Source organism: Myotis nattereri, assembly GCF_964212035.1.
Source record: "Myotis nattereri genome assembly, chromosome: 10".
Lineage (NCBI taxonomy): Eukaryota > Metazoa > Chordata > Mammalia > Chiroptera > Vespertilionidae > Myotis > Myotis nattereri.
This window is the reverse complement of record NC_138085.1, coordinates 64,960,338-64,978,525: the sequence shown is the minus strand read 5'-3', so window position 1 is coordinate 64,978,525 and position 18,188 is coordinate 64,960,338. Positions and strand designations below refer to the sequence as shown.

The 18,188-nt window shown below is 42.2% G+C and overlaps 1 protein-coding gene across 1 annotated transcript in view; it reads right to left on the bottom strand.

Moving 5' to 3' along the window:
- HNRNPLL (heterogeneous nuclear ribonucleoprotein L like) overlaps window positions 1–4,355 on the bottom strand; it is a 30,114-nt gene extending 25,759 nt beyond the window's left edge. Inside the window, exon 1 of the mRNA XM_081101405.1 lies at window positions 3,864–4,355. Within this exon, the coding sequence (XP_080957531.1) occupies window positions 3,864–4,046 (183 nt within the window). The 5' untranslated portion in view covers window positions 4,047–4,355. The remainder of the gene's footprint in view (window positions 1–3,863) is intronic.
- Window positions 4,356–18,188: the final 13,833 nt, after the last annotated feature.

The window sequence follows — 18,188 nt, the reverse complement described above, 5'->3', positions numbered from 1 at the left end:
TGATCGATGTTTCTCTCTCATTGAGGTTTCTAACTATCTCTCTCCCTTCCTCTCTGTAAGAAATCAATAAAATATATTAAAAAAAAAAGACTAGAAAAATAGACTTATGCCCTGCCAATCAAATATTATGTCAGAGTTAAAAAAAAAAAAAAAAAACTGATTCAAATACGTAAAGTAACCATGGGACAATGCTATATGATTGGTACAGCCAACAAACAATTTCAGTCCTTTGCAAATATTAATTCAATCCTTGAAATTGCTTTTTGAATTGAATTGCTTAGTTTAGTCTTTTCTATGCTATCAAGGACAAACTTGAGTAACACCAATCTTAAGTGCAATTTTGACAACTGGAGGTTGAAGACCAAGTTCTATTAAATAATAGAGATGGGAAGCTTCAATGTAAGAGGAATAAACAGGACGCATTAACATCTCTTCATACAGAACAGCAGCAATTTAACTGTAAATTCACAAAGGCCAGGCACAACGTCCTTACGCTTTTTGTTTTCCCAACATCCCCATGCACAACCTTTGGTCAGGAGCCACTCAACTGTCTCTTCCGGCCTATGATAGGATTAAGAAAGACCAACCTCAAATTCACTAATTCATCCCCCAACCAGACACACAGACCCACTGCCAAGTGATTATCTATTCTAGCCTCTCCTTAAATGACAGGAAACACACTACCTGGAGAGACAACCCCTTACACTTCAAAAAAGTCTTCATAAGATTGCATCCATTTCTGTCTCCCTGTAGAGTACTATCCAAAATGGCTTCTGGAGTCAGATCAGCTTTTGAATCTTTGGACACTTACTGGCTCAGTGACCTTAGCCTAGTTACTTAATTTTTCTCAGTTTGACTTAAAAAAAAAAAAAAAAAAAAGAACAGTATCCTCACCATGTAAGATGTTGGCACTCTTACCCTTATCTATATTTCCCTCTTCTACATGAGAGCCTTCAATTACCTATAATGGTTAAATCACACCGCTAAGTTTACCCTTCAGGATAAATGTCCCTCCAGTTTCTTCTATCATTCCTCTTATGATGTGATTTTTTTAAAATATATTTTTTTTTTATTTCTGAGAGGAGAAGAGAGGGAGAGATAGAAACATCAATGAGAATCCTTGATCAGCTGCCTCCTGCTGGGATGGAGCCCACAACCCGGGCATGTGCCCTCACTGGGAATCGAACAGTGACCTCCTGGTTCATAGGTTGACGCTAACCACTGAACCACGCTTGACGGGCTTAAGATGTGATTTTTAAGTGCCCTCTCCATTCTGGCAATCTTTCTCTGGATACTTAAGAATTTATCAATGGAGTATCAAGAAAGGAGTACAGCATTTCCAGATATTCAAGATTATCCCTTCTTTGACTTTAAAGACTTTATATAGACCAAGAACAAACTAGTTTTAAGGGGCAGCTGCAAGTATTTTTTAACTCATACTATGCTTAGAGTTTATATTTTTTCTTAAACAATCACATCTCTTTACTTGGTCTTTTTCTTTTTTAAAAAGAAACAATACAGCAGATCCAAAATATGAGAACTGCTTTAATTTTCCTATCCAAAGTTTTTAGGTATATTTGATCACCTAAAAATTAAAAAGAAAAGCCATGTGATTCGAATTGCTTTTTAAAAATAACCTTTTTTTTCCTCATGTACTACAAATCCTTTGGTTTTGCCTACCCCGACTCCCCACCACCACCCCCTTCTGGTAAAACACACCAAAAAGAAAAAAACTTCTTCCAATCCACATTATTATATTGATATTCTCAATCAGTCATGCCTCCCCAACTTCAGAAATAGCACAATGATTAGTTGTGGGAATGAAGTAAGAGATTAAAAAAAAAAAGTTGATCAGAGGAGACAAACATGGGCGTTGGGGAAAAGAGAATGTTCTCTGTATTTGCTAGTTATAAGATAGAGCTGGAACAGGGAAAGAGACAGAATCGAGTCTCTATGACATCATCTAAATCCCTGAGTCCAGCCATGCCTGAAAGTAGCGCCACAACTTGGCTTTCCCAGTTAAATGGGCCAATAAATTCCCTACCCCTGACCTCTTTTTGTTTTGCTTAAGTTCACCCCAGTTGCTGTGTCTGTAACTGCGAGCTTTGAAAGTTACATTCAATTTCACAGAGGAAAAAGGAAAGCACTGATGATGTAATTTCACTGACTTGCCAGTGTTATATCACTGAGAACTGCACCTGCCACATACATGGCAGGGGCTCAAGCATTTCCTTAATGAGTTAAGAGATCACAGTGATCATAATCCAACCATCTCGTGTGGTCGGTAGCAAACTGAGTTCCAAAGCCAAGGCACATGCCTTGCTTGGGCTGCCGCTGCTATTAACAGCTCTTTTCACTTTGTACTACCACGAAGAAATAAAGCCAAAAGATAGTAATACCTACTGCTTTTCATTTCTTTCCCAAAACTAGGTCTGAAAGTCATTTACTGTAGCAGTTTATCTGAAGATTTTACTGCTCCAGGGCGCACATCTCTGAATGTTTTATTCCACACAGTGAGTTACTATGCTCACTGACACGGTCTCTAAGCTTTCCCTGTGGGAGCCAAGCTAACGAAGTGACTTCATCCATCTCCCATCCCATATTCACCCAGTAAATCACCATAATATGCCTATCATCACTGTAATTTAGATTATTAAAGTGTATTAATGTATCTTAAATTCAAACTAGATTCTCTACATAATATATATTCCTTTCTTTGGAAACCCTAGGATTTACATTTTTATCTTGGCATTTTGCCATCTTGCAAATCTATTTAATAAAAAGTGAGGAATAAATTTTCATCTCATCAGCAAATAAACCACTTGAACAATGTTTAATTTCCTGTTACTCACTAGCAGAACAGAGTAAAAGGGGGAGGGGAGGGCAAAAACAAGGGGGGGAAAGACAAAAAAGAAACAATGAAAAATAAAATCACCATTAAAACGTGTTAAATGTTTACAGAACATCTAAGTCATTAAGATAGCTTATGCACCAAAAGGGGGCAAAAACCATTCCTTGGCTCGTTTCCTTCAAGTCTCCATCCAACCGAAGCTGAGTTACCATTTGCTGCGGATAAAACCGTGTTCCCCTTCCTTATGCCTCCAGCGATGTTTGATGAGAGAAAACAAGAATCCAGGAGCGTGTGTCTAATGAGGTACAGACCGTCAATGAAGAAGGGAGGTGGTTTTAAGATTTGTTTTACTTGAAAGTAAAAGGATGTCCTAACATCCACCGATGCATATTTTTTTTTTTTAACCGAAGAGCTAAAAACTGTACTCGGCAATAATCATAACACTGGGCAGAGCCGAGCCTGCACGCCAGACCTGCCAAGAGCCAACATGTTTGATTGAAACCTTCAGGGGAACGAGGGTGCGAGCGCCAGAGCCTAACTCGCCATTTGGACGGACTCTCCTCCGGCCCCGGGCGCGCAGACGCCACGCGACCCCGCGACCGTGACCGGCGCGCGGATGCTGCGGGCGGACGGGCTGCAAAGACCGAGGGGGTCGTTCGGCCGCCGGCCCGCAGCCGGGAGAGTTCAACTAACAAAGAGCTCCGCGCGCACCGAGGCCCCCTCCCCGAGCGGAAGCAACGCCTCCCCGCCGCCCCTCCCGGACCCTCTCCAAGTTCAGGGCCGGCAGCCGCCTCGCGCCCGGGCCTGCGGCCAGGCCGGGGCCGCGATCGGGAGGCGGAAAACGGGGAAGGCCGGTCCTAAAAGCCCCCGAAGGGGCGAGCCGGCGCCTCGGTCATCGCAGCGGCGAAGGGAAACAGCGCGCAGGAGGCCCAGAGCCCGTCCCCGCCACCGGGCCCTGCTTCCCGGGGAGCCGCCAGGCACGGCGGGCGGACGGGGCGCCGCGCTTTGTTACCGGCTGCGAGAAGCTCCGGCCGCCGCCATCGCCCCCGCCCCGGGGCGTCGCTTCCCGGCGGTTCTCGCCTTCCTCGGCCGAGTAGTCGATCTCCCCCTCCTCGGTCTTGAGGCGCTTGGCCTGGCTCTCGTACTCCCGATCCTCCTCGTACGTCTCCCGGGGGGAGGAGGAGGAGGAGGACATGGCGACGGCCGGAGGGACCGGCGGGCAGGCGGGCGGGGGTGGCGGCGTGGTGCGGGCCTCGGGCCGCCGGTCAGTCCCCGCGCGGGCAGCGCGTCTGCGGCCGGGTGTGCGCGGCCGGGCCGTCCACTGGGGCGGCGCGCCCAGGAGCCGGTGGCTACGGAGAGCGCCCGGGGAGGAGGCTCCCGAGCGGCCGCTCCCTTGTGTTAAGGAGCCAACATTCGGCCTCACCCCGCTCCGCCGTCTCCGTCCCACCCCGAGGGAGCGAATCTAAGGATGGGACGCGACCGTGGCTTCCGGTCTTCCCTCCTCCCCGGATCCGCTGCCCGCCGCCCAGGCTCAGCCTCCGCCCCCGCCCCCGCCTCCGCCTGCGCTGTCGCCGCGCAGGATGGAATCCAGCCGCAGCCCGCGGGAAGCGCCCCCCACAACCTTTGTCTCCTTCCCTATTGGCAGGTGGAAAAGCCGACCAGGCTTCCCATTGGCTACACGGACTGTTCGTCAAAAGCCCCCACGGCCCGCCCTCGCCTTCCCGGTTCCTTCCCAACTCGACCCCGGCCGGGGAGTCCTGACCGCGCAACGCTCGCCGCGCGCCTGCCGGGAGCGGTTGCAGCCACCGGGCGGTTGGCGCTGTTAGGCTTAACCTGAGGCTGCACGGGCGGGGAGGCCAACAAAGGTGTTCGGGCTGCGGGTGTTAACCGCCCTCATTTAAATGCTTGTATTTGTCATGAAAAAGAAGGGAAAACCACTAGGCTTCCTGCAGATCTGCCTCACACGGCCCACAGCTACAGGAGGAGAGGGGAGGAAAGGGCCTGGAACTGTGACAGTAGCCTTCTTCCTATGCTGTGTGCAAAATCTGATAGAAATGGTGGGCGCCCTGCCCCTAACTGGATATTGGAGATATTTAGTCGGCATTGACTAAATGCAGCAAGTGCTCGGGGAATGTCAGTTTGATCAGTTCGCACTCATTTGTCCTCTGGGCCTTTCTTCTTTCCTGACAATTGTAGGGGACTAATCTGTGTAAGTTCTTGATCCAATTAAATGTTTTAAACCTTCCATATAACATTTCATCATCCCAACCCTTTTCTTTATGGACGAGCTGATCTACGTCACATTATTAATTTTTGAAAGATACGAAAGCCTATCCCAATTCCCTTTGGATCACAGCTCTCTTCCTGTGGAGCCTTGAGGACTCTTCCAAGCGTCTAGTTGCTACTTTCTCTTTTTGCAACTGGGCCCTTTGTACTTACCTCTTAGGATGTTCTGTTTAAAAGACTAAAAGCGCGTGAAGACAGGAACTGCTCTTTTCACCTTTGCAAACCTAGTTCCAGGACAGTCCCCTGCACAAGTTAGGGCTCAACGATACCGAATGAGTGGTCCTGGGGAAAGAAAGATCCATTGTATCTTCCAAGAGAGTCACTGGCAAATCTAATGCAACCTAATGCCCTTTGTGACTTAATCCTTGGAGGGCTGCTGAGGGTCCATACCCAGCAATTTCACTTCTTGGTATCTATCCAAAGAAAACACTGCCTTGAAAGTACATGCACCCTTATGTTCATTGCAGCATGATTTGCAATAGCCAAGCTATGAAAGCAATCTAAGTGCCCACTGATAGATGAATGGATAAAGAAGTTGTGGTACATAGATTCAATGGAATATTACTGAGCCATGAAAAGAAGTGAAGTCTTGTCATTTGTGACAACATGGATGGACCTAGAGCAGCGGTTCTCAACCTGGTGGTCGCGACCCCTTTGGGGGGCGAACGACCCTTTCACGGGTCGACTAAGACCATCGGAAAACACATATATAATTACATATTGTTTTTGTGATTAATCACTATGCTTTAATTATGTTCAATTTGTAACAATGAAATTGGGGGTCACCACAACATGAGGAACTGTATTAAAGTGTCGCAGCATTAGGAAGGTTGAGAACCACTGACCTAGAGGATATTTGCTAGGTGAAAGAAATCTGATAGAACAAATACCATATGATTTTATTTATATGTGGAATCTAAAGCTACAACAGAAACAGATTTATAGATACACAAAACAAACTGATGTTTCCCAGAGGGGAAGGAGGTGGGGGAAAGGGCAGAAAATATGAAGGGGAATAAGAAGTACAGATTTCCAGTTATAAATCGGTCATGGTGATGTACAGGACAGGGAATATAGTTTTCAATAATGTGATAACTTTGCACGGTGTCAGATGCTTACTAGATTTATCATCGTGATCCCTTTGTTAAATATATAAATGTTGAATGTATTGCATATATGAAACTAATATATTGTATGTTAATCAGATTTTATTTTTGTTATGTTAACCATAGTTTATTAAAAATAAAGTCACTTAAGTTTTTCCATTGTCCTTGTCCCTCACACTCTTTCCTAAATGTGGCTCTTCCTTTGCTAGGTGTGAATTGTCTCCTCTCCCAGCCTCGTTCTCTCTCCTTTCCAAAACATTTTTTTACCATTTTTATTTGTTGCTGACAGTACTTTAACACAGTGTTTTGTACTTTATAATTTATACTGCCTGTCATTTTGGAATCCAATCGCAAGCTTTTTCACACCATAATGCTACAATCAAATCTGTGTATGGCTACAAGTAATCACTAACAAATAGGAACTAAAAAATTGGGAATTTATGTTGTAAATTAAGATAGAGTGAAAGTGGACAGAAGAAATATGAAAGAGGGAGCTGCAGAGCTGCTGCAGACCAGGAAATGTCATCGGCAGAGCACTGGGAAGAATGAGAGGAGCCTGAAGTCCTTATATAAACATTCCAAATAGTTTGTGTGATGATGAAAATATTTTAAATTCTCAAAGCCTTCATCCAACCTATGGATTCTACCAGGTTAAAGTGCAACTCTCACACCAAGCGGTAAGGAAACCCAGGCTTGCTGAATCTTGCGGCTATACTTGGTGTTTACTTCACGAACTGTAAGTAGAAGTCAATATGTACAAGTATTAAACTTAATTCTTTTTTGGACTAGCTTAAATCAAATTGTTAGGTTAAAAAAAAAACACTGAAGAAGCAAAACTTAACATGTTTAAAAGACAAAGGTCAGCACATTGACCTTGGGTGACCTTTGAGCCTGCAGTAGATGAGTTGTTCAGACTGTGACTGTAGGTTCTTTGATAAGAAAAATGCTAGCTAGCTTATCCCACGAGAAAAGGAAAAGAATGAGGGCACAAATTGTATTCTGCCTAACTTAACTTAGATGAGATAAAGAAATTATACACTGCCTGTAGTCAGACATGCCTAAAAGACTCAGAAACAGCTCCTAAACGACATGTCCATCTGGCATCTTTTGTACTACTACATACAGGCTCGGCCAAAGAACCAACGGTCTGAGTGCTTAATTCATTGGTCTGCTGTTGATTGGGGTAGGAAGCAGCCTTGAACTCCCTATGCCATAATTCAAGGAGGAGTCAGGGGTTATACTAGAGCGGGAGACAGGTCCAGAACAGGCCTGGGGAAACTGATAGTCAAGGTCGTTTGTAATCTAGCCCCAAATTGCCCTTTAGTTTTAAATCTCATTGCTGATTATGTAATTTATAAGACATTGTACTAAGTGATGCAGGGACTAGAAACTATTATGAGCTGGTCCCTGCCTTCTCAGTGCTTGCAATCACGTTGAGGAAAGCTTGCAATCAAGTTGTAGCCCAAAGACAGGCTACAAGGCCCATAGGATATACACGCAGCAATAACAATAACAGCCCTTTACATTGTGTCAGGCGCTGTGCTAACTGCTACAAGAATCATGTCCATAAATGCTGACAGAAGCCCCCCAACAGAGGCGTTACTACTGGTCCATTTTACAAGTAAAGAAACAATGTAGGAGAGGTTGAGAGACATGCTCTAGAAGACACAGTAAACTAGAGAGCCAGGATCGGAACCCAAGCAATCTCATTCCAGAGCCAATACTCTTCATTAAGAGGATGGATGATTTAATTATTGTGTTGACTACCATGAACAACATAGAGATCTAGTTTATAGTCACTTGTCATGATACTAATTCATTCACTAATTTTTACCAGGGCATATACAACTTTAATTATGGGAAGGGGTAAATAAATGATCATTGTCACCATTTTTATTGGTTTAAGGAAATTCAATTATCTTCCATGGGAAATTACAAATATAATGCACTGTTTTAGTGTTTGTTTTTAAAATGTAATTTCTATTTTTAAAAAAGCCTCAGAAATTATGAGGAACGTGTCACCATTTTCTACTGGATGCATCATTTGCGCAGCTAAAGATGCAAACTATGAGCTCTTCATACCAAAACTCAATTTCCAATATTGCTGCTATTTCATTGAAAATACAAAACTTTTGTTTCCTGCCTCAGCTCCTAAAAAAATCAAACAAAACCTTCAAGCACACTTTATCGTGGAGTCACGTTTCCAAAGGACTGGAACCAGAGAGGTATGTCTTAATTAAGACACATTTAACATAAATCCAGCTTAGAACAAAGTCCTTTCAGAGACTAATCAGTTAGTTGCTATGAAACTTTGTCCAATTGGAGTACCTTAGTTGTGATGATGTCATTTCCCTTGTTTGACAGAGATCACCAAGAAAGTGGCACTGTGGTCCTCATACCCAAATTAGCCGCTTCACTTCCACGCACATTTGGTTAGTTATGGTGAAAAGAAGCCACCGTTCAAACAAGATGCACCCCACGGGAAGTGCCTCAAACACTATTAGCTCACTGAGTAGCCAAGTGTAACCACAGCAGTATTCTTTCAAGTGCTATGGTCATGCACACCTGCTTTGGGGTCAGAGCTGCCACCGTGTTTAGCCTCTTTAAAAAACATAGTGATTTGTGATAAATCTGCAAAATTAAATAGAATGACCTTAGAAAAACTAGCTCATATACGACATACTGACAGGTAAAATTCAGATTCTTGTTATCAGTTTTAGCCACTTATCCTTAGTCTTAGAAACAATACTTAAATTAATTTACCTTTCTCTCTGACTCAGGTGAATTGATAGCGCTTTAGAACTAATCTTTAAAAATAATTTTTACTTTAAAAAGTCACATCACGGCATCCTATCCCCAGTTGAGACTAAATAGAATTTATCAAAGTGAATTCATCTTGCATGTGGCAATAAAGATCAAACAAAATTAAACAAATAGTTGCTCGCACTTAAAAAGGTATTAAGATAGAATGTGAAATAATTGGTAGCCATCAGTAACTCTTAATAACTGTTGCTAAGTTTGAGCTCTCAATCCTTTCTGTCTTTTTTTTAATTTGAGCAAAATAAAAAATATCTTGGAAATGGCCCACCTCACCCCAAGAAGTCAGCTGTAGTTCACAACTACATCATGCCAACCAATGTCTGGAAGCCACCAGGATCAAGAAGCTGCCACCTCCACAGCCAGCTCCAGAACATACCATACCATCTGATACCTGAACCAGCAAAATGGATGCACTCACTATCCCATGATGTTCACAGAGCTAATGACTGAACAGTGGGGTCCCTACTCAAGAAAAATAAAATGCCTCCACAACCAGGCCTATCAGAGAAATAGCTCTCCACATCTTCCATGGAAGCATCTGGTTGTTGAAACCTAAGCACTTCCATCATAGCTGCAAGAGAGTCAGGAAGATGTGACTGGCTTACAGGTTTCTGCAATACAGGAAGCATACTTGAATCTTGAAGCAGGGATGAAATGCCTATTAGGTGCAATCCTCCTTCTCCTCCACACTCACCTAAAAAAATTGAATGTTTGGCTTAAATAGACCACACGTTCTGTACCACACATTTATAGAATACTAAAAAGTTAGATGTGTATATAGATATGTATGTGAGTGTGTGTGTGTGAGAGAGAGAGAGAGAGAGAGAGAGAGAGAGAGAGAGAGCACACTCCATAATAGCAGGAAAGTTATAGAATCAAACCTCAGATCCTAGGTAGCCCTATATATTCACACACATGTAGACAGAGCTGAGAGAGAATTTGAAAAAATTTTAAAGGTACTTTTAATATGATGATAAAGTCATTAAAACTTTTAAACATTCTCTTTAATATTTATATGATAAAAATATTAAGAGGGTTAAAATAAAATTGAGTACTATTATGATTTACAAACTCTTCTAAGGAATTTTAATCTTCAGGTTACTATACATTTCATTATTAGAGATAAATTTAATCTCACCACTATCTATAATCATAGCATCAAAAGAAACTTTATTTAGATGGTTGCAAAAATCATTTTTTTAAAACCCCAAAAGTCAAATTGATATGCAACTCAAATGGGGAAGAAGGACAGAATGATTCATTAAATAGAGGATGTGATTCTTATTCTGCAGAATGCTTCTTGGAGCTAGCTCACATTCAGAATTGCTACCGATTTCAAAGGAAACTTTGTACAAATTAAAAAAAAAAATCTGAATTATTTTGTCACTGATCCCATCACTGGATTTGGGTCAAACTTAATGTGTTTGGCCTCAATGGGAAAGTAACTGAAAATATTTTGACAATGTCCAATTTTATTTTAAAAATGTGTATTAAGCATTGTAGCTTCCAACATTTGCAGAATACAGTGTTTCATTCTCACTTTTGATCAATGATTAACAGGAAATAGAGCCTCAGTTGTGAATATGTGCTGAGTAATTCGGCAAGTATAAAATGTATAAAATGTAGAACAAAGAAAGTGTAGGCTACGTGAACACTGGAGGATTGGGAAAGAATAAGGCCATTGTCGACATTTATAGAGCCATTCTGTTCCTTGCTCCATTAGAACAGATGATTAAAAACTGTTTTTTGAAAGTCTCAATGGCATTATTCTGAAAAGCCATCTGACTGAGAAGCAGGTGATCCGGTGACCCTAGGACTTGGCGGAGAAGGGCATGTGTGTGGCTGACACACAGCCTCTCCTGATCTGGGGCATATATTTGAAGCTGTAAACAAACACAGGGGTGTTTGATGCTTGACTTAGTTATGCCTGGACGCTTGGGAGAATTTGGAAACTCCACCCAACCCACTTGGTCCTGTGGACTCCTTAGATCCTTGTGAAAATAAATAAATAAATAAGTGTTAGAAGCAGAAGTTAAAGAAATTTTCTCAGGATACTTAGCCAGACTGGGTACATGCAGCACTGTTTTGAGACCCAGGTCATAAAAGACAGAAGGGGCTGGGGACATTGTCTTCATTTCCTTCTGAATGGATGGAGCAAGGCACGTATACAAGTGCTGTGTAGGGTGGAGCAGTAGAAAAGTAGCATTTACATGGCGGGTCCCAGCAACAGGTTCGGTGCCTCCTTCAAACAAACTTTGAACAGGAAACCCCACCAGGAGACTGGGCCACCACAGGGAGCTGAGCATGAACTCTACTCACAACTTCCAAGTTAACCGGTGAAGGTGTCGTGAGAGGAAGTGACTGAGGTCTTTCAGGCAGCCATGTGTTATCAATGTGCCTTTTTTCTTTCCATGGACTGACTAGGCATACGGACATTCAGACTGCACCTAATTTGCAAAAATGCTCCACCAGTGCCCAGTTTTATAATCCGTATGTATTCCTCACTTTATAAAATAAATATTTCAGAAAAGTTGACTATAAATAAAATGTAAAGCGAGTCCTATGTTCTTAGAAGTAGCCATTTTTAAGGTATAATGTACATACACAGTGACCATTAAATTCTTTTCCAGTGGGGAAAATATTCTAATACGTTGGATTAAAAACTTCTGATAATGAAAGATATTGAGATGCAGGCTAGGTCGGATAAGCCAATGGGGGCACATCCCCTACTCTAAAATGATGCCTCCACTGTTAGCCACTGCCACATTTTCATGCTCACAGCTGTCAGACTTTTAAGCTGGGATTTATAGAGCCTAGAGTCGGGCTGTAATAGCATCATTTCTACAGGTTCTATGATCATGACACCAAATTAAAGTTTACTTAAAATTATATAGAACAAATCAGTTCCATGTTTATTCTCTTTTTTTTCAATATTTTTATTTATTTCAGGAAGGGGGAGAGAGATAGAAACATCCATGATGAGAGAATCATTGATCGGCTACCTTCTGCATGCCCCACAACCGGGAATCAAACCACTGAACCACACCGGCCAGGCCCATGTGAAGTATGGTAGCAATCATCTCAGGTAGAAACTGTAGTTTAACTCTAACCCTGCTGTTTGGTTTCTGTACTTATTGCTTGCTAAAATAATAGAAAAGTTATCTTAATTTTCTGAATTATATAAATCACCCCATTCGATTAAATACCCTATTGACTGTAATGTGAATATCCCATTGGCTGTGGTCATACTGGTCACATTTTGCTTTACCTGGGAAGGACAGCGCAGTTATCCCAAGGTCAGAGGCTCCAGTTAACGTGTCCCTGTTGGCTCAGTGTTCCACCCAAAAACTGTGATTTAGATCACATGCTTAAGTAAACTGCTTCTGCTTCTGTAAACTGCTTTTTTGCAAACCAGGTTCCTCATTCCAAACCTTGGGATGGAACCAATACTTTTGTGATCTTCGCCTGTATAAATCTGGTGTGGGGGCTGGGGCGGGCACTATGAGATCTGGGAGAGCGAAATGCCCCCTCATAGTCCCGGATTTGCAATAAATGTGACTCTTTAATTCGACTTCTTGAGGCGTCCTTGTGTGATTCGCGGGGTACATTACAACACATGTTTATTCTAAAAGCTTGTAATGTTTTACGGAACAGGTTGGCACACAAGGATAAGATTCTAGTCCGCCATGGGAAATGAACCTGTAATGGACATCTCTCATTTCTAACAGTCTAGCTCCTCCCCCTTATAAAGGAACCCTTCTTTTCTGTGTGAAACCAAAACTATGTGCCTTAGTTGGGGTTCAGCTCTCACTCAGTGTCACACAGCCATCATCACAAGGTTGTGCAAGTGACCAGGCCAGGCCACTCAGAGTTCGCATTTCCTTAGCGTCATTGCTTGTTTCAGAGGTGTGTATGTGACAGAGCAGAACATAGCGGAATCGCCTCCAGGAGTGTTTTGTCAGAGCCATTGGGAAAGACTGTTCTTTTTGCTGGATTTGCTAAACTGGGAGCATAGGTGTCTGGAATTGAAGTAGCCTGGAATGAAACTGTGAGAGTCAGGAACATAGTGCTAATGACACCATTTGAGTCCCTGGATCCAGTTATGTCTGAAGCTGGCTCTATGTTAACTCTCCTCTCTTCTGCTCTCTTCCACTCAGGAGGCTCAGTTACTCCAATCCCACTATAATTTACTCAGCTCAGCAGGAGTAAAAAAACCCACCATGTCCAAGACCTGAGTTCCTAGAGTTTCCTTCCAGACAGTGATGCCAAGGAAACAACTAGTGAGACACTGAGAATATATGAGCCTGTGATTCATTATCTTCATTAACGTTAACCAATCAGGGAGAGAGACAACAGGTTGGAAGTACCTAGCTCTCTCAACCCCACAGGTTTTAGATCATCCTTGTTACAAACAGACACGATTTTCCTCATGACATTATTCTACTCTGTGGCCAAATCCTTTCTAAAGCTTCTCTGAAAATCATGTGCAAAACTCTTCTCCAGAGAGTCCCCCAGGTTAGGTTAGCTAGACTACCTGTGGCTTTGCCCCTAATTGTTACATCCTTCATTCGCATGTGGTCTTTGTCATTATCACAGGGAGGGCGTTCCCTTGCCAGAACCAGGATGGCGAAAGAGCACATCACAACTTGAGTGCAGCTTGACCCACAGCAGGTTCATTTCCTGCTGTGTTCTTGGTTCCCCTTGCTTTTGCGTTCATAAAAACAGACATCCTGCAGTCCCTGCCCATGTCTCTCCTTGTTATGTTTCTCCTTCCAAAACTACTGACTCACATGTTTGCTTTGCTCTGAATTTGCTAATTTAACTTATTTTACTTCTATTGACCAATGTAAGTAGTTTTTCTTCTTCCTACACAACAGATTATCTCTCTGAATTTCTCTTATAGACCAAAATTGTCCAATCAATCCTCGGAACCTACCAACTTTGCTAAGACAACAAATTCTTCTTTTGTTTTAACCTGTTTGGGCAGGGTTTCTTTCACAAAAAAAAAAAAAAAAAAAAAAAAAGATTCAATTTCCTGCCACAGTCTGCTGAACTATTAAACCATTTTCAGGGGTTTTCATTCCTTCAACCAATTATTGAGATGCTCACCACCATAAGTCCTGGGGTTCAAAGTCAGGTTAACTAGAGAAAGGAAGGAAAACAGGTAGAGTGACCACACACCAGTGCTCGCTCCAAAACACCAGTAAAATTACAGTAAAGAAATACAGTGAAAAGGTATTAGCCCCTGTGGGAGAACTCACTGAGATGCAATATGACTCTAGCAGCAAAGGTGTCTGGGAAATGCTGGACTCTTAGGTCTCCGTAGCCTCAGGCTTGGCTGACTTAGAAAACCGGAATGCCACCCAAAGATAAATGTCAGGCCCCAGGAAGGAGGTGAATGAATGTATAGAGTGTGATAACTGCCTGATGTTATCTGTTCACCTAGGAAGGCACTGTTCTTTCTGGTTGTCTATGTGACTTCGCACCATATGGTTTTACTATTAACCCCTATGAAAAAGAGACTCTGTCCTGGGAGAGGTATGGATTCCCCCCACCCGCCGCCGGCCACCACTGGGAGCAGCTGCCTTGTCCATGTATGTAAGTTTCTCCTATTAGGCCCCGGCCAGGTAGCTCAGTTGGTTAGAGCACCATCCTGATACACCAAGTCTGGGCACCTACAAGAATTAACCAATGAATGCATAAATAAGAAGAACAACAAATCAATCTCTCTCTCTCTCAAAATCAATCAATAAATTTTTTTTTTAAAGTTTCTCCTATTAAAGCTCTTATGAATTTGAACGGGCTACATGCCAGTTCTTTGGAATTGATCCTGAATGAGACTTTTGGGGTTCTCCTCCAACAACAAAATGGAGAGAAATAGAAACAAAGAATATTCATCAAACTCATGAAAGATAGATAGTGAATGAAGAAGTCACCAATAACGTAATAGAACAGAAGAATCAGGAAATTGAACAGAGGGGAATTTCAATGACTAATGAACTAGAAACGGAGAGTCTCAGTGTTTGGAGGCAGTAAGGTTCACAAAAGGTGGAAGTGAAGGTGTGACTCTAACATTAGTGGGATTGGTAGGCCATATGTGTGGAAAATAGTTGCACCTCTAGTCCCAGGTCCCCTTCCCAACGCGTAAGTAGCCAAACAAATATTCTCCTCTCTACTCACCACCCCACAGGAGAATAGAGGATCATACTCTGGAGAAATTAACCCAAGAGGCTCTGGAGGACAAGTCATAGTGTTGAAAGCTGGTATATTATGTTAGAATCTGGTATATTATGTAAGCTATATACTGAACTATGGAAGCCTCAGGCACCTCCCTGTCCTGCTCACAGAGAGCAACCAGCATATTCCTCCGCCCAATCAGAGATTTCTCCTCTGGAGAAACTGGACAGACCCAGAGGAAAGACCTCCACACACTGACATCAGAGGGTCCCTCAGTAGTAATCAGGCTGGTACACTACCCAGTCATCCTACAGCAAAGCCTTCCAGGCAACAATCCCTGTCCTTACACCCAGAGCTTCCCAAGAACTTTTTCATGAGGCAGTCTTAAAAATGAATGGCCAACCAATGAATTCAGACATTTGAGGAAAACCTGCACACGAAAGGTATATCCCAAAATAAACAGGGGAAAAAAAATGAAATTCAGGTGTTGGAAACCAGAAGTTCTTGACCCTGGAAAGAGTAAAGTCGAATGCTTGCAAGGATGTTTGATCAGCAGAGCCCTCAGTGTCTCACACCAGCTAGGATTACATTCAGTTGCAAGTAACAGAAAACTGAACCACAGGGGCTTAAAAAAATACAGCCATGTGCCTCTTCATCACATGATAGATCCTGAGAAATGCAGCGGTAGGCAATTTTGTTGTTGTGTGAACATTATAGTGTGCTTACACAAACCTTGATGGCATAGCCAGCCATTATGTATGTGCTATACTTTTATATAACTGGTAGTGCAGTAGGTTTGTTTACACCAGCATCACCACAAACATACGAGTATGCATTGTGCTATGGCATTGCAATGGCTACCACGTCACCAGGCAATAGGAATTGTTCAGCTCCAGTATAAATGTATGTGATTTGTCATTGACCAAAATGATGCATGATTACAGTGGTCTATTTTCTCTCACAAGAAGAAGATGGAGGTAGCAGCTGCAGGCATTGGTTCGACATCTCAATTAAGTCAGAGATGGTACTTCTGTGGTTTTCTCACTGTAACCCTGATGGCCCAAGATGCCTGTTGCACTTTGTCATCACATCCTGTTCAAGGCAGGAAAGGGACGGAAGGACTCAAGGATGGTGCCAGCTATAACTGTTTCTGCAATATCATCTTAATGGCCAGAGCCACGTCACATGCACCACCAGCACCTGGAAAATTCATGCTGGAATGAGCCATTGTTGCCTTAACAAAATCAACAAAAAAAAAGAGGGAATGTTCACTGAATAGATAACTAGCAGTCTTCACATCGAAAAGTACTTTTCTGAAATGTGCTTGTTATCTAATATCTTACAAGGTTATAAATGATTTTTGAGTAGCAACATATCTGAAGGAAGACCTGAAAAATGTTCCTGGAGATCATGGAGTCTTTCTTCCAGACAAGAAGAGTTTAGCCTTTCTACAGATGACATCATTTAATTATCTTTCTTGTAACAAAGTTTAGGAAAAATCCACAGTGCCACGGATACTTGAGGCTAAAACAATAAATGTATATAACATTTCCCAGCCTTATTTCTCCCTTCTAACTTGAGTTTTAGATTTCTGCCCACCTTACATATGGTGAATGGTGGCTCACCAAAAGCATCAAGAACAGCTCTTCCACAATTGCTAACAGAATCCTCATAGGTGAATGTAAGTAACATCTAGGACAAGTTTCAAATGTGGCGACAGGAAGCATACTATAGATTTAAATGAGAACTTGTCCTTGTGTTCACAACTCCCATACTCATATCCAGTACATGCTGTGATGAAAACTTATTCAACTCTATCCTTCGAGAACTCAAGCTCCAAACACAGGGATCTTTGATTTGTTTCTATCAACAGTTCCAAGAACAGCATCTGGAATATAGTAGGGCTAAATAAATAGTTAAGTGAATGAATGGATCTCCTGACTTCCTCTTTTCTCCTAGCTTCTCTATTCTACCTCCCACTTGTGTTGCAGAAGAAATCCTTGTACACACTGATAGCAGGATTGCAAATTGGCACAGCCACTATAAAAAACAGGGGTTACTCAAAAACGTTAAAAATAGAACTACCATATGACCCAGCTGTCTCACTTCTGGATATTTATCCAAAGAACTCGAAGACACTAATTTTAAAAGATATATGTATCCCTATGCTCATTACAACATTATTTACAACAGCCTCAATATGGAAACAACCGAAGTACACATGGATGATAAATGGATAAAGCATATGTGATACGTACACAGTAGAATATTATTCAGCCATAATAAGTAAGTCCTACCATTTGTGAGAATATGGATGGATCTTGAAGGCATTATGCTAAGTGAAATAAATCAGACAGAGAAAGGCAAATACTGTATGACTTCACTTATACAGTATTTGTCTAAGAAATTATGTCATCTAAAGAAGGCTAACTCAGAGAGTAGAATGGTAATTGCCAGGGGCTGGGAGAAGGGGTAAATGGGGAGATATTGGTCAAAGGGTACAAACAAACTTCCAGTTATAAGATGAACGAGTTCTGGGGACCTAATGTACAGCATAGTGACTATACCTAACAAATACAATCCTTTGGCATTGCTAAGAGAGATCTTAAATGTTCTCACCACAAATTTTTTTTTTTAAAAAAAGGTAATTATGTGTTGATAATGAAGGTGTTGACTAACCTTATTGTGATAATCATTTTTCAATCCAATATATACATGTTTCAAATCATCACCTTGCACACCCTAAATTTACACAATGTTATATATCAATTCTATGTCAATAAAGCTGGGGGGGGCGGGGGGAATGATGTGCTTATAGAACTGTTTTCAAGACCCATTTTATATCCTTTGATGCTGGTGACAACAGTCCCACGTGGGCACACCAACTGCTAGTTAGCTAGACAGAAGCTTTGTTAGGGAAACAGGTGTCAGCAGCAGCACAGTCTATT